The 17,584-nt window shown below is 37.9% G+C and overlaps 1 protein-coding gene across 3 annotated transcripts in view; it reads right to left on the bottom strand.

Moving 5' to 3' along the window:
• Window positions 1-17,584, bottom strand: part of LIMA1 (LIM domain and actin binding 1) — a 71,062-nt gene that overhangs the window by 8,123 nt on the left and 45,355 nt on the right. For 2 of the 3 annotated variants that reach the window (XM_045523513.2, XM_045523514.2), the window contains exons 5-9: window positions 12,260-12,344; window positions 11,409-11,557; window positions 8,486-8,593; window positions 3,679-3,736; window positions 1,919-2,031 (exon numbers count right to left, since the gene is read on the bottom strand). In XM_045523513.2, coding sequence (XP_045379469.1) covers window positions 1,919-2,031; window positions 3,679-3,736; window positions 8,486-8,593; window positions 11,409-11,557; window positions 12,260-12,344 — 513 coding nt within the window. The remainder of the gene's footprint in view (window positions 1-1,918; window positions 2,032-3,678; window positions 3,737-8,485; window positions 8,594-11,408; window positions 11,558-12,259; window positions 12,345-17,584) is intronic. The other variant, XM_010964276.3, reaches the window with a different exon arrangement.

Here is a 17,584-nt window from a genome sequence, read left to right as displayed (position 1 = left end):
ACCGGGTACCCTCCGGGCTCTGTACACCATCATCATTTGAGCTTTGGACCATGGGAAAACGTAGGCAGCCAGGCCGGTTTACTCCAGTCTTTACCCAATGTTCAAAACCTGAGGTGTGTGTGGGGTGAAAGCAGGCTTGTCTGCATTCTGCTGCTGAGTAACCAGAGCCAAAGAGGCAGGTGTGAGTCTTGAGCAGGCGCAGAGGGAGCTTTAGCTCCATCTCCTCTCCCTGGTGTGCCAGGAAGATCAAAGTGAGCTGCGTTCCTTTGTACACTGCTCATCAGCTCAGACCCTGGAGTGTGAATCAGAAGGGACCCCAAAGGTTCAACCCAGGACCAGGCAGTCTGGTCTAGCACTTGAGGGATGGAAGCAAGACTGGGTTGAGAACTCAAATGTACTCGAGAACAGGTTCTAGTTCTTAGATTAGGCACAGAATTTACCTAGTCTCTCAGTCACACAGAATCCATGGCCAAGTCAGATTTGCTAGCTGTTCTTGATCCAGAACCACAACCCAAGCACTCAATCTGGGCAGGGGTGCTGTTGGAGGGGAAATTAACCCTGTGGCATTTGCTACTTTGTTGGACTCTGGATATTGGAAAAAGAAAGGGCTGATGACAGCATGAGCAGATCCTCAAGGCCAGAAGAGAGGGTCATGTTGAATACATGTGCAGATTCCATCACTGCAGCTCGGTTCTTTCTCCCTCACTTAGTTGTTTTCTCTTGCTACTTTCTTCACCTTTTGTCCCTTTTCAATTAAACCTTATTCTCTCTCATACTTCTCTACTCTCTTTAAAGTTCTCACATTACCTTCTTCCTCCATCCCCTCCTCCCTTTTTAAATCTATCCCCTAAATCCTGGATTCTCCTTTTTCCTCCTTTTGGTCCAAACCCTCCCCTATGTCCTCGGCTCATCATTTCTGTGCACTAGAACTTTCATCAAGGGACCAATCATGCCCACAGTTGAGAGATAGAAACATGGCAGATACGTGCACAAGGTTGAGGCAGTATAAAACACCTTAAAACTACTGAGTTTCTCTCAAATGTTAAAACTTTTGAAACAAAACCTGGCTCCTTAAGAGCACCAGAGGAGGAGGATAGCAAAGAAGTGTGGGTATGTTTGGTTATTAACGCAAGTGGGTAAATTAGCACTGCATAAGCAGAGCATTGAATTAAAACAAGTAATCAGCCTAAAACAGGTGTAGGGTTGTTTTTTTTACTGTTGTTTATTTTTATGGGAATATATATTTGTTCACAGAAAGGGAAAAGACTATTTCTAAAAATCAGTGAATAAAAGGAGATGACCACAGACTGAGGAGCCTAGTAAGATTTTCCTAGGGTACAAACATTTTGTACATTCTTTAACATCTAATATTGTATCCTAGTGTAAGTATTACTTAAATATCCATTTTTACAACAAATGGGCTGGCCAATCCCCATTGGAATGTACACATTCTTTCTTTAAATGTGCTGACCACCAATCATGTTATGGTCAAGTTCCTCACACCACTGAGCCAAAGTCTTTAAGTTAACATCACACATTCCCATCCAATACGCTGATTTTAGCTTAACAGATTTTTCATATTTCCCATTTTGTAGGTTTTTACCCATTTACAGATTTATGAACCTGGACTTAAAAAAAAAAAAAAAAGTCAGGTTATTTTCTTTAACTTTGGGCTTTCTTTCATGAGCTTTCTGGATTTCAAACTGAGCGATATTAATGGGCCCCTCCCCTCCTGGCCAAACACCTGAGCAGAAGCAGCAAGGTTTCCAGGGAAAGTGATAGACTCAAGTGTGCCCTGATTTGGCATTTTCATTCCCAAGAAAACAAAAACAGGCTATAATGAACACAATGATAAAAGATGCAAGAGATCTACTAGTAAACCAGCATCTGAAGGCTCCGAGAGAAATTGCCATCATACCTTTACTGCTTTGGGAGGAGAACTTTCAGAAAGGCTGGAGGCTCTGGCATCTGGACTTAGTGGCTTGGGATGCACAGGCTGCTGGACCTCATTCTTAACCTGGGAGTTACCTGCTTGAGTTACAAAAGGAAGGCATTTTACTGTACCTCATGGGAAGTCTCAGGAAAGGTTCCTCCCCAAAGCAAAGTTTAGGCACCTCCACTAACAAGTCCCTTCAACACCAGCAAAAACATTGTTCTTCTGTTGAAGAATATTCTAATGCTACAAGCTATGCTATTAGGTTCTTTGACAAATAAGGATCTCAACTCAGAGGTTTCCTCACCTTTTGCCACACACAGTGGGAATCCAAACTACCCTATACAAGGAACTTTCTGCCCTGTAGCATTTGTCATATTTTAAGGCTGTTTATAGACTTTGATGACTTTTTGGTAGTTAGCACTCCCAACAACTCCTAGGGTGTTTCAACTGAACTTGGGAAAATGGGGCAATGTGTGGGTAGAAATTTCACAACACGTGCTCAAGTATATATGTGTGTATAATTTGATACTGTCCTTTTGGTCAGTCCTATAGCAGATATCCATGGATGAAGATTGTGGGAGGGGAGGGTATAGCTCAACGGTAGAGCATGCGCTTAGCATGCGTGAGGTCCTGGGTTCAAACCCCAATACTTCCATTAAAATAAGTACATAAATAAATAAAAACCTAATTACCCCCCCCCCAAAAAAAATCCAAAAAGATTGTGGGAAAAGGCCCCATGCTGGTTTTTTCATAATCATGGACGTGTCACCTGCATAAGTTAGTTTCCTGCCAATATATTTGTTGTGTGGAAAACTCAGAAGAAGCACAGAGAAGTCATTTACACAGTTACCAAGGAACCATAAAAGAATTCCTTAAAATCTAGAGTTATGTCAACAAAGTACTGAGAGGTTAAGGCTTATTTTTCAAAAAAATGTTTTGCAAACCTAGTCAAAACTCAGAAAAATTTCTAGTCCAAGCAAAATGATTGCAAAAGGAATGTTCCTGGATTCAAGTAGCAAGAGTTTCTCTCTGAAATTTTAAGGCAGGGTCTGTTAGAGATCTGTTTAACACGTCTACTTTTTGCTGAAGTTTTAGTGTTTAGTAAACTAATTAACCTGACAAGCTAGAAATTCATAATTTAAAAAATAATACCCTGGACATCAGAATCAAAAGTGGACATAGTAAAGAAAAAAAAAAGTGTTTTGTCTTTGGGAGACATAAGGCTCCAAATGACTCCAAAACAGGAAGAAAAGGTGATCCACCAAAAGGAAAATCTCTAGAATCTAGCCAGAGGGCAGATTATAATACACATTTAGATAAATAAGAAAAAGATGTTTTTTAACGGTAACTCAAATACCAATGTTTTATCTCTATAAATGAATAAAGTCCTTCTTGGCCAAACCTCTATTAAAATAAAACTTCAAAATTACAGTTTTTACAGCATTAGCCCTGAAAAGGTTTGGTACAAAAGACAGGATACGTTCAATTAGAGAAGCATCAAAACTATTCAGTTTGCCACAAGTTAATCATATTTAATTGAATTCAACTTCTTTCACCTTGAAATGTGTGAAGGGTATTCAAATATCAGTCCTTAAAATCAAATGAAAGACTTGATGAGCTACGTTGTTGGATTTAATAGTTATGTCAGCACTGACAGCAATGGGTCACCCCACCACCACCACCACCAAACAGGGACTAGAGAACAAGACCCTCACCCTCCAGACCTAAGAACAAGTGCTTACGGGAATCATCTTCAGCAAGGGTGGAACCGGCCACCAGGCTATTCTCAGATGCAGAAACCTACAAAAGGAAAAAAGGAGGAGGGGGTGTCATTAAAAATAAAAGAGCAAACTGCTGTTAATGCCATAAAAACCTGCTGACTCCAGTCAGTCACTGGCTGCCTGGGGGAAATAACGGGCCCCAGAACAGCTGAACATTTAAACAAGAGGCAGCAAAATGTCTTTTATGAGGTTATTAACATGCCTCTCAATTACAGAGCAACACAAATAACAGACTGCATGCAACTGCCAAAAGTGTGCATCATCTCCCTTTATAAAACAACTTCTAAACCATATCTTCTACTCTCAAAAAGAAAAAAAAAAAAAAAAAGGCAAAACAAAACCCTCTATCATGGAAAGCAAAGCTCCTCACTATAAACCACAACTCGTACAACCACAACTCACTTCAAGGCAATATAGTCTTTACATCTAGAAATCTTTATTCTTTTATTGTCCAGTTTCCTTATTTCCCAAGCAAATACATTCTGCTGAAACAAGTTTGCTTGTACAGAAGACCTTCCAGATAGCTATAGAATAAATTTATCTAAGCCACCTCCAATATTATTTTCAAGGTTAGTTTCCCTTTTTAATCCCAGTCTCAAATGGCAATGTTTAACAAGATTGCAGATCTTGTGTACAGGTGATTATTTTCCCCAGAAGCCATCAAATGTAAACAAAAGAACTTCCTACTAGCTCTCTCTCTTCTTTCTACTAGCTTTCTTTCTCCTTTCTACTAGTCTCAAGGCCTTCCTGGTATCTTCCTCCACACTCAAAATCATGAAAGGTCAAGAGGTGACCCAAAGTGCACTCTTCATGGAATATTCTTTCATCCAGATCTCAGGGATTTTATGGGTGATGCTGAGTGTTTATATCAGGATTTCTAATGTACTGAGTAAATTTACAATGGAGAAAAAGTTACTGGCTGACTGCATGTTCAGCATGGTCCTATTTTTCCATAACTCTCTTTTCATTACAGGAATTCTGACATGGTATAAAACAAACCAGTATAATAACAATCAACATTTAGTGAGTGTTTACTATGTTCCAGGAATTGGAATGATCACCTTACACGCATTATTTCATTCACTATGAAACAGATTTTCTAAAAGTTGTGCATGGCCATAAAAAGTGCTTCAATTCTTGATAAGTTAGTAGGTGCACCCATCCCAGGATGTCCTTCTTTCACCTCCAACTTGGTCACCTTGAACCTGCAGGGTGAACTCAATGCCAATCATGACATCATTGCACGTGCCCAACCATATGACTTCACTGCAGGAACACCCAGGAGAGAGCATGTGAGATTTTGCTGAAACATTTCATTAAAGAAAAGTACAAACTCATTCACAAGAGGAGAAAAGGAAGAACAATACCTTGACAAAATATTCCGTTTCAGGCAAGTTTACCCTAGCATTAATGTCGTTTTGTAACAAGCTGAAGTTCAAATAGTTCTTAAGTATTGTTAACAAAAGCTAGGCAAATAGCCAAAAGGATAGCTGAGGCTCTGAAAAATTTTACGAATTTTAAGGTAGCCAAGGGTTCATGAGCCTACAGTATGCGCTTGACTATGTGCTATCTTTATCTCCTTTCTTCCCCACCCACTCCCCAATTTGTGATATAATTTAAATGTTCTGATCCTTCAGTTCAACTCAGAGTTCCAGTTTCAAATCAGGACAAGTCTTTGTCAAGAAGGAAACATGAAATTAGATACAGGGACAACCCAAGCATGATTTTCCAGATGATCATTTTTCAAATTGTACTCCTAGGATAGACGGGGATTTCAATGCTGGAAATAGTTTTCTCTTAGACATCTTTTTTTATAGTATGTAAGAAAAATTCTAAATATATTTATTCAGTCTTTTTTAAAATTTAAAAAATTTTCTACTTTTATTTATTTTTACTGAAGTATAGTTGGTTTGCAACATTGTGTTAATTTCTGGTGTATAATGTAGTGATTCATTTATACATATATATATATTCCTTTTCATATTTCTTTTTCATTATAGGCTATTACAAGATATTAAGTATAGTTCTCTCTGTTATGCAGTAGAACCTTGTTGTTATCTATTTAATATATGGTAGTATCTGCAAATCCAGAACTCCCAATCTATCCCTCTTCCCTTCCATCCCCGCTTGGTAACCATATGTTTCTTTTCTATGTCTGTTTCTGTTTTGTAAATAAGTTCATTTGTATCACTTTTTAAATTTAAATTTTTTTAAATTTTTAAATTTTTATTTCTTTGTGTGTCACTTTTTTAGATTCCACATATAAGTGACAGTTATTCTTTTTTTTAACATTTTTTATTGATTTATAATCATTTTACAATGTTGTGTCAAATTCCAGTGTTCAGCACAATGTTTCAGTCATTCATGGACATATACACACTCATTGTCACATTTTTTTCTCTGTGAGTTATCATAACATTTTGTGTATATTTCCCTGTGCTATACAGTGTAATCTTATTTATCTATTCTACGATTTTGAAATCCCAGTCTATCCCTTCCCACCCTCCACCCCCCTGGCAACCACAAGTCTCTATTCTCTGTCTATGAGTCTACTTCTGTCCTGTATTTATGCTTTGTTTTTGTTTGTTTGTTTGTTTGTTTGTTTGTTTTTGTTTTTTAGATTCCACATATGAGCGATCTCATATGGTATTTTTCTTTCTCTTTCTGGCTTACTTCACTTAGAATGACATTCTCCAGGAGCATCCATGTCCGCTGCAAATGGCATTATGTTGTCGGTTTTTATGGCTGAGTAGTATTCCATTGTATAAATATACCACATCTTCTTTATCCAGTCACCTGTTGATGGACATTTAGGCTGTTTCCATGTTTTGGCTATTGTAAATAGTGCTGCTATAAACATTGGAGTGCAGGTGTCATCCTGAAGTAGGGTTCCTTCTGGATACAAGCCCAGGAGTGGGATTCCTGGGTCATATGGTAAGTCTATTTCTAGTCTTTTGAGGAATCTCCACACTGTTTTCCATAGTGGCTGCACCAAACTGCATTCCCACCAGCAGTGTAGGAGGGTTCCCCTTTCTCCACAGCCTCTCCAGCATTTGTCATTTGTGGATTTTTGAATGACGGCCATTCTGACTGGTGTGAGGTGATACCTCATTGTAGTTTTGATTTGCATTTCTCTGATAATTAGTGATATTGAGCATTTTTTCATGTGCCTTTTGATCATTTGTATGTCTTCCTTGGAGAATTGCTTGTTTAGGTGACAGTTATTCTTAAGACATACTCTACTATTTAAAAAAATGGGAAAACCAGGCAGTCTAATGAGAGAACTCACTTGATACATGACATGTGACCCATGGAAATAATGTCTGAGCCCACTGTTACAAGGACATATATAATTTATTTGATGGTTTTATGTTTATGAAACACACTACTGCCAAGTAGTTTGTCTTATTATTTCAAAACATATTTGCAATATGTAAAATAAAGTGATTTAATTTTCCTAATTTTTCCCCATTCTATTCTTTGATTCAAATTTTGTAGCCATTAATCTGAGACCATTTTTCTGTGTGCCTCCTTTGGTCCAAGTGTATAATAGATCTCGTGAGTTCCTGCTGGTGTTCTGTCAATTGTCTATTTTAAAGTTGCTACAGTCAAGTAAGTTTGAGAACTATTGCTCTTAACCCATTTTAATAATCTCACCTTCTGAAGAACGGCCTCAAGGGTGTCAATATGTGTAACAGAAACAATGATTATACTCCTAAGATTAATCACTGTAGTAGATTTGAAAGCTCTTTCTCCTCATCTAACTTAGCATTTGATTATCATATTGACTGACAGACCAAAGAGATTGTGTAAAAGATTGGTAGAGAAAATGATAAATTCCCCTGACATATATATTTTGTTACTTACTCCAACTAAGCCATTTATTTAAGGGTAAGTGCATAAAACCTGATTTGCTTAAAACCTTCCTGTGGCTTTCCTCTGTTGCAGGACTACAGCCATACTCTTTAGGGTTTTTCAAGACCTGCCCTGGCCCTCTTCCTCCACCTGTCTCTAACCATTGCCTACATGACCTTCATGCTCCAGCCAAGTCACCTTGGTTTGGCTGTCTGGTTTCCAAACCTCTGTTGTCCCTGCCAGGAATATCCTTCTTTCTTTACCCAAACTTCCCCTTCTTCACTTGGCCTATTTCCACGCATCCTTCAAGACTTGGCTCAGAAATCACCTTCTTGAGGAAGTCAGGTTAAATGTCCTTCGTCTGAGCTTCCATGGCCCTGCACAGCCCTCTGACAGCACCTGTCACACGGTTTTATAACAGCAAACCTGTTATCTCCCTTCTACTCTGTTAGCTTCCCTGCTGGTAAAGACCACATGGAATAGTTTGCTCATATTTAGTTTTTTAAGCTTAGCATTTCCTGTGCTTAATATAGGGCCTAGCTTTCAAAATACTTTGAAGTGAAAGAATGAGATTTTCTTATATAAAAATGTGTTAAATTAATAATATACAAATGACTTTGAAGATGATATCTCTATTCAAAACAGAATTTTAAAAATCACTTAAGTTCTACGTCCTCTGAGCATTTGCTGAGCAAAAGAATTTTCCAGCGAAGGTTCATTATTTGGTCAGCTATAAGTTACAGAGCTCTCCAACCAAAATTATGTGACCTGCAAAAAAGACAATCTGTCCTGGCAGCTGTTACCGAATTCCCAGACACTCCACCGCCTAGAGTTAAGAGTTGTTTCTAATTTTAAGCATATAATTTAGAACACATGCTTCCCTGGCAAATGGACATGAGGCTTTTCAACCCACCTTTTCTCCATCCTGATGGGAGATGCAGACCTCAGGACTTGGGGGCACATTCTCCTTTTGCTCCAATTTATGAGATTTGATTTCACTGCCACTGGCTCTCAACTCATTCTACAAAATAAAAACAGTCTGTGAACAACAACAACAACAAAAAACAAACAAACAAAAGCCTCACTATTCTCTTCATAGCATATCTATTAAATAAACTTGGAAAGTTAAAAAAAAAAATTCTTTTAAGAAGCCTCGGGTCAAATCAACCCCTTAACTCTCACAAGCAAAAACCCATTGACTTGTGAAATGACAAAAGCAGCTTTGTGGACACATACCTCAGAGTTAAATATTTCTACAACTAGTCTAAATCTGGATGCTCATTAGAATACAGACACACACACAGACCACCCCCCGCATACAATGATCTTGTGATTCACTCTTCTAGCAGCAGAGCTTGTGGGAATGCAAAGCTGGTGAGTTTCATCAGAAAAGACCATTCTGGAGCAGGGGGAAGGAGGTGCCAAGTGCCAATAATTAAGAAAATATACTGACCATATATAAACATGCTCGGCCTGGAAAGAGAGACAGGGATGATGTATACATATAAAACTTGAAATTATACTTAATGATACCATTAAATATCCTTTTTTTGTGTGAAACTTTCAAAAACATGTTTTTCATATAAAATTCATACATTATACTAAAGACATACCTTATTCTACTTCTAACAGAGCTTCAACATAAAAAAAGCAGGCGTTAATACTGTCAGAAGAAGTAAGCATAATCATATTTGTTTTTCTTGCAAAGAATACCTGGGGCAAAATGTTAAAATTCACTTTGTTACTAGATCCAAAATCAATATAGAAGTAGATGAATATGGACATTTCCCACCTTCAGTCTGCTAGTAATCTAGTACACCTTTCTGTTCTCTGTGATTCTTTAGGCATGGGGAGAAAACAAGCAGTTTATGGCCACAGGGCCAACGACAGGAGTGTGATTGCAGCTGATTTACTGAGGTGTGGAATTCCAGATTAAGGCACACAGCTCTGGAGGTGCGCCTAGGAGGAGGAGCTGGGGGCCAGCCCTGCAGAACACAACAGGACAACAGCCCCTGACCCCATCTCAAGGTCCAGCCTCCAGAATCATTGCCAGAGAGTATGCGCCTTGTTACAATCATGTTCTGTGAGGGGCCTGAGAAATTCTTTTGGGATGAGATAACATGTGCTTTTTACAAGAATTCCTAAAGAATTTTCAACTCTTAAAATTTACAGAGCAGGAGCACCACAATGCAGAAACTCTACTAGGAATTAAAAAAAAAAAAGTCACTGAACAGGTTTTTCCACTTAAGGGAGTCACCTGGTCGGAATGTTTATAGCAGGAGGGCACTGAGAAGCAGCAAAGTCCTGTAACAAAAGGGAATTAAGCTCCACAGATCATCTATTTGCTGTATCTTCTGACCTGCCTTCTAAGTAAGTCTAAATTTGCTCATTTTTCACACTCCCAGTGAATAACAAGCCTGTGATGTTCCACTTTGCTACTGATTTACACACATCATTTCATCTTAAAACTGTAGTGAAAAAATCAAGATGAAAATAGTTGTTGCCCAAAGACTCAGTCTACCAATAAATACTACTGGAGAATGCACACTTCATAATGTTGGGGAAAAAAGGCTCAGCTCCTGGAATACCATGGTGATTTCTAACAGGCACTGGTTTCAGTCTGCCTGGGAACAAATAAAATTCAATACTATTCTTCCAACTTTGTTAAAAAATAGGACATCAAGAGACTGATGATTTGGAATTTGAAATCTTAGAAGCAATAATTTGAAAGATATGTATGTATGTGCACATGTGTATATATGCATGTGTACTTATGAATAAGTGGCATTTAAAAGGTAATTCCAAGGGGGGAGGGTATAGCTCAGTGGTAGAGTACACGTCTAGCATGCACGAAGTCCTGGGTTCAATTCCCTGTACCTCCATGGAAAAATAAATAAACCTAATTACCTCCCCGCATTGAAAACAACAACCAAAAAAAAAAAAAAAAAAAAAACAACCCATAAAAGGTAACTCCAAATAATCAGTTCTGTAGTGTCATCCTGCCAGTTAAGGCCAGGAAAGTATAAAGGGGAAAGACCCTCCATTCTATTTCGAATACCACATTTTGGTGCTTACTGAGTATGCCATCGTCTTGTCATTTCTCCCCCCTTGTCCTAGCCACTATTCTATTGCTTTAGAAAATCATTACATCATAAGGAGTAAAGATTAAGTAGACCGTATGTTGTATGACTTCATTGACATGAAATGTCCAGAACAGGAAAATCCATAAAGACAGAAATTATATTAGGGGTTGCCAGGGCATGAGGGAAACAGGGAATTGGGAGTCACTGCACACGTATGGGTTTCTTTTGGGGGTGAGGAAAAGTTCTGGAATTAGACAGTGGTGATGATTGCACACCTTGTGAATATACTAAATATCACTGAATTTAATATTTTTAAGTGGTGATTTTAAGTCACATTAATGTTGAGTATATTCAGCATTTCTCTCCAGTACTCTCCCTTTCTTCCCTCAAAAACAAAAATAAAGTGTTTATGTTAAAACTAATAAAATACTACTTCTTTAACAACAATAAGATGAAATAGAAGAGACAGGAAAGTTCTCAATGATATTACTAGATGGTAACATCACACACAAAAAACCCCAACGCTCACAAAAAATGAGTGGGGTCGGAATGAGGCCTGGGAAAGCAAAGTCCAGATTAGAACATGGTAAGGATTATGAAGGAAGCTGGGGGAGGATTTACGTGAGGAGAGCATGGGTGGGGACTAGGGAGGAGCCAGGGTTGATAGGTCAGGGTCTGGAAGACATTTCTATTTCCTGGGCTCAGTGGCCATTTGCTGGATGAGTGAATGAATGAATGATGCCGAACACATACTGCATAGTTGGTGGAACTGCTTTGTTTGGACACAGCTGCCTGGTACTTGGCCATCCGATCCTTTATGGAGGTTTCTGACAGGCGTGGAAACTCCAGATTTCGCCTGCTCTCGCTTTTCTCCGAGTTGAGTGCCGAAGATGACAACTGGCCTGCAAGCATGCAAACAATGTGCTTTATTAGAAGATAAAATGCAATTTGGATGATTTCAAGATTCTTAGAATTTTGGGGCTACTGTCATTTAATATAATCAACTTCTTCTATTAAGAGGACAAAGAAGGAAATCAGGATTGTAACTGTCATATATAAGGGAACATTCACTCACTTTCCCAACATTAAAAAGAGAACCCTTACCATAACTGAGTGTTAATATTTTTAAATTTTGGTTTACTTAACATTTTAATTTGCATTTCTTTGATTACCAGGAGACTGATAATTTTCTATATTTATTGATTTTATATTTTCTTTTGTGAAGTGCCTGAATATGCCCCCTTCAAAACATAATAATTCTGATCTTCAGGCGTTATGTTACCATCAGTAATACGGGATAACCAGTCTCGACAGGGGGTACTGCCTATCCACGGGGGCCCTCAAGCCCCGGATGACTATGGAGCCAGAACTGCCGACAGCAGTACTTCACTTGTAATCCCGGTGCCCTTTGGTTAACACAGGTTACCACTGACAAGGATGGATTAAAAATACAGAGAAGCTATTTGGAGAGATTTGGGAATGGCTTGTTTCTAACAGCCTTCCTTTTACCACTCTTCCTTTAAAAGCACTGGCTTTGAGGGCAGAAGGCGTTGCTACTAATAAATACTTCCTACAGAACAGCCCACACATGGAACTCTGCTTACTTGGGCCTATTTCCAAGTCATCCAGAGGATAGCTGTTTTCGGAGGTCTTCCTTCCACCTGCACTTCGGCTTTGGGCTCGAAGAATCTGTTCAGAAAACAAAACCCAGCTATAAGCTTTGTAGCAAGGATGGGAAATGACACAACGTTCAAAAAGGAGGCCTGCAAATCTCCTCTGTAAGTAAAATCCAGAGGAGATTAGATTTTATATTAGTTTTTATATTCTACAGAATGTTTTTAGTATTATAAATATTAACACTACATATTCACAGCTGTCCAGGGGAAAATAAGTAACTCTATATAGGTAGTGCTTTCTGCTAATCAACACTGCCTAACCATCTTGACTAGAAAGCCTCAGAATTTGAGTCATTGGAGGGGAATCCTCACATCCCAGAGGAAAATGACACGTCTCTCCAAACTGCCAAGTCCTGATGGCAGTATCTGCTGTTGGCCTTCTCAGTCCTATTTTATCCTTGCTGTTGCTGCCTTGGTTCAGGTCTTCACCATCTTTTCCCTGGACTACTCCATTACCTTTCTAATTGGTTCTTCTGCCTTCTAACCAAGTCTCTAGATGTTGCCATTATCCCAAAAAAAAACAAAATAATTACCCCTAAGTATAAATCTGTGTTTACTCTCTTGTTCAAAATTCTCTAAGGATTCCTAATCACTCCTTGAATTAAATCTAAAGTGCTTAGTATGTCACAGGAGACCAGTTCTAGATCTGGTCCCTTCCTACCTTCTCTGAGTATTTTCCACCCTTTACCCTCCCGGAAAAGCAAACTGTTGAGAGATCCATGTTTTTGTAAATGAGTTCCCTCCACCCGGATTATCCTTCTGTTGTCTAACTGTCTGTTCTTTCATGACTCAGTGTAAGCTAAGCAAGATTCCTTTTGCATCTGCCCTACCTCTCTTCCACAAATCTATGTAGTCCTTCCTCTGTTCACAAGGACCTGGTCACACTTCCATTACAATGCTTATCAAATTGTTGTGCATCCCTATACTGGACTGCAAGCTTACTGAGGGCAGAGATCTGCCTTTTTTTTTTCCCCCTTTTAAATAGAAAAGTGGAAGGTCAGATTTTTGAATAAAGTATTCCTGTGATTCCTGTAAATGACTACATTTAAATTTCTCAAATCTAGGGTAGATCTCTAATGAAAGTTTCAAACTATAATTTTAAGACTGGAAAAGTAACTCAAGAGAAAGCCACCGAGTGTCACAGAATGTTCCCAGGCATGATACACAGAAAGTATGTCACATTTATTCAGCTGGTAATGACAGCCTTCAAGCAGATCCTGTCACTGAAATCTCAATTTATTTCTAGATAACCTGAAGTAAGAAAGATACCCGAAATCCAATATGCCAGGAGACAACAGTAAAACACTTAGCACCTTTCTGAATTCAACATTAGTACATAGTTATTAAACTTTTAAGTTCAATGGACTAATAAACTAACAACAAAGTTTAAGACAGTGAATTATCCCTTTTTCAAGTCCTCCCCACCCTTGGAGATAGAAAAGATACCACTTAAGAAATAAGTGCCAAGGATTTGGTTGCTTGTACCATACCAATAAGAATATAGTTTCTTGCAAATTCAATATACATTTAGCATACTTTCTCTAGTCAGCTTTGCTATTTACATTATTGGTTGAATCTAGTTTTAATAAAAACAAAAATAAGCTGTAGCAGCCCTAACCTTGCCACAGCGTACTCAGGTCAGCTGCGTCAGCATCAGTCACATCCACATGACTTACATGATGCAACAAATTCTTGCTCTGGGAGCAAACCCCCATCTGGAAATGAAGATCATCAGCCAAAGCTAAAAGATAAGTTTGGCAGGATACCCTCCATCCATATTTTTTTGTTTTAAAAACATTTCTCATTTGCAGATAATTAAAGTAAAGGAAATTCCAAAAATTTATTCCAAGTGCTGCTGTAAAAGGATCATTATGAAAACTCAAAAAGGGAGAAAGCCTGGAATACACTTTTTTTTTTTTTTTTAACCAAAAGGGAATAGGCTTTGCATTCTCAACACTGGAGCAGTATTTCAAATATTTACATTCTGTCAAAGGTAAAGTTCAAGCACAATTCCAAGAGTATGTGCCACATGCTGCAACCTGCTAGGAGTTCAGTTTTCTGTCTGTGCTTGTAGTGACACACGAAATGCCTGTACTGGGAGCAAGACCATTTAGAACCAGAATATATGTTCTGCGAGGGCAGAGGCTTTTTCTTTGGTTTTTAGATGCAGGAAAGTCCCCATCTTTGCTAGCTTTTTATATAAATCTTTGTGTTAAATAAGGTAAGAAAAAGCCTTTTTTGTCCGAAAAAGCCTTTGGGATCATGAGGATATTAATACTCTGAATTATTTTCTTTCAACTACTCAAAAAGTGAATGTGCAAAGTCATGTGGTCCTAGAGAAAAATAGAGAAATGTCTTCGAAAATCAGTTATACTGACACTGGTTCTGAAGTAAGATGGTTTTTAATGAGATCCCAGATGAAGCATTAGCATTTCTTTCAATACCTTTTCACCTCCAAACCATTCAAATATAAAGAATAACAAGATCTCCACATACCTGAAACTAACACAATATTGTAAGTCAACTATACTTCAAAAAACAAAAAACCCCAAGATCTCAAATGCATTTATTATGAATTTTATAATCCTCATTTTACAAGTGGTAATCTGAGGTTCAGGAAGAAGGAGGGGTTTCCTCCAATGTTTCTCAAGGAAGTAGAGAAGCACAGAAAGAAAAAAATAACAAAAACCCCAGGAATTCTGATATTGAAGTCCATTTAGGTAACACATTTTTATCACATTTCAGGCTTTTTTACTCATATGCCTGAGGGAGCCTTAATCATCAAAATCTGTTAAGAGAAGACAGAAAAGATAAGACACTTCAAGACTTTCTGGAATTTCCTAAGGCTTGGCCTCACCCCACCCCACAAGTTCTCCTTCCTGTCAGCTGACTATAGTAACTCTCATTAGTGTGACCGTCCCTTAAATGTTCTCAGTGACTCCATAAATCAAACGCATCAACATTTACCAGTAAGAAAATACGAGTTTAGGGCTTTTAGCCAGTAGTCTGTAGAATTTCTTTTCTCTGGAAAGTTTTCTTAAAGAAATAAAGTAAGTTAGGTCCTAAATGTCAAGCAAAAAGCAGGATTTCCGTCCCGGGTACCCCTATTTTCAGGAAAAATTCTCTTTAAAAGTTGATTCTCAACACTTTAACTTACTGAAAGCCTCTTACTTCTGCCAGCCACATCCTTCAGCCTTTCAACTCTGACCTTTCTTCAGACCCTCTCAGTCCTCCAAAGTGAAGAGTGGAGGAAGGATGAGTTTTAGGGGAAAATGGGACTTTGTTGAACTATGCATGGAGATTATAGGGTACAGATAAAATCTGACCTTAATTTCTCAAAATACTGAGAGATAAACATTTCCTTCTTCAGGGACCCTTGGAGAAAAAACAATGGAGCTCATTTAAGTAAAAAATATACATAGAAGGAGCACTTATCTCCAGGTGGGGGGATTTCTCTACATATTCTGTATTTCTAAGTGTTCTACAAAAATAATGTGCTACTCTTACAATTAGGAAGAAAAGGAAGGAGAGGTCATACCTCATATTTATTAAACTAATATAAATAGATAAAAATGATAAAAATCAAATTCTGATAAGGTACTACTAGGGAATTAAATCTGTCCTTAGATTGTGCTAGCAGTAAAATCGTATAATCTTTGAAAATAAGCTGAAAATATGTAAGAAGAATGTTTAATGAATTATATTCTTGACCATGATAGCATCATCCAGATATATCGCCCTCCCGCAAAAAATAACTGAAAATATAATGTTTCTGCCAAGATGCTTTTTTATTAGACTGGCAGAGAATCTGATTACTGAGGGGTGATTAAAAATTATTATGAAATACCATATTGCCATAAAAGGATAACCACATGAACTATAAAGATACAAAGGAAGGTCCATATAAAAAAGACCAAACAAAAGATAAGGCACACAAAATAGCACACCATACCTAAACCATGTATAAACTAGCTATGTAAGTAAGGTTATCATTGTACACAACAGACAAAGGTAACTTTTTTTCCTCGTTTACTTGGCTTTTTCTGGTTTACTCTGTGTGTATGTGTGTGTGATTGTTCAGATGACTAATTTATGTAAGAAAAACAAACCTCCCAAACCCATAAGCTTCTAACTCAAAAGTTTTAATACAAATCTCTTGCGTTCCAATATACTTCTTCTCTTCACTGACTTGATGTTTTTCCTCAGTTAAGAGATTATAAAATGCAGGAAGAGGGCAGATAGAAAGTTAAAGTCTTTGAGAATACAGCTGTTAATATGTTTTAATTTTTTCATGGCTTCCTTAGATTTCAAAAATATGTAAGGCCATGGCCAATGTTTTTGTCTAATAAATAGCCATTATAATATCCATGAAGATAGTGTTATATAGTAAAAGGCGTGCTACACAATTTCAGTCCTTGTTCTGATATTAGCCACATGACAGTGGGCATATCAGTTAACTTCTCTGACGTCAGCTGTTTCCATCTGTAAAATAAAGATTTTAACATCCTAGCTGCCTGAGAACAGTGAGCTGAATTAAATAACCATTTACAATCACTTATAGTCCTAGGATTTATGTCAATGATCTTGATAGGGATTTCTCACTCATTGTAACTCATCAAAGAATTAGAAGGCTAGAGGAAATGACTAATAAATTCTTCTGGATACACACCTATGTTGTCTAATCTAGGAGTGAGTGAATAGTAGAAAGACAGAAGTGGTGATATATGGGGGGAAAATGATGTCTTTCTGGCCCTTCCAAACTTGATTGTAGCCAACATTGTTTAGAGAATGTTCTAGTCTCCTGACATTATTTTTTAATGTGTTTTATTTTAATGAAACTACTAGTAAGTAGTTAATCGGCATGAAAGTAAGCAGAAAAGAGATGACTGCTCTCTAGCTGGCATACCACGGACAGCCACTTAGGGCAACAAACAGACAGATCAGGATTCCCTGGCTGGCATCTTTACACATGGATCCAGTATTATCTTACCACAAAAGACAAAAGATTTATTCAGAGTTGCTAATTAAGGGTAAATAAAATTTAATTTATACTAGTAGGAGGTCCTTAGGAACAATGCACCACTATAGAGAGGTCAATCAAAATCACACTGAAACCTGCGTCCATCAACACATGAATGGATAAAGAAGATGTAATGTGCATACACACACACAATAGAGTACCATTTGGCCATAAAAAGAATGAAATTTTGCCATTCACAGCAAGATGGGTGGACTTAGAGGGCATTATGCTAA

The sequence above is a fragment of the Camelus bactrianus genome, chromosome 12 (genome assembly GCF_048773025.1).
Source record: "Camelus bactrianus isolate YW-2024 breed Bactrian camel chromosome 12, ASM4877302v1, whole genome shotgun sequence".
Classification (NCBI taxonomy): domain Eukaryota; kingdom Metazoa; phylum Chordata; class Mammalia; order Artiodactyla; family Camelidae; genus Camelus; species Camelus bactrianus.
This window is presented reverse-complemented; position numbering and strand designations above follow the sequence as displayed.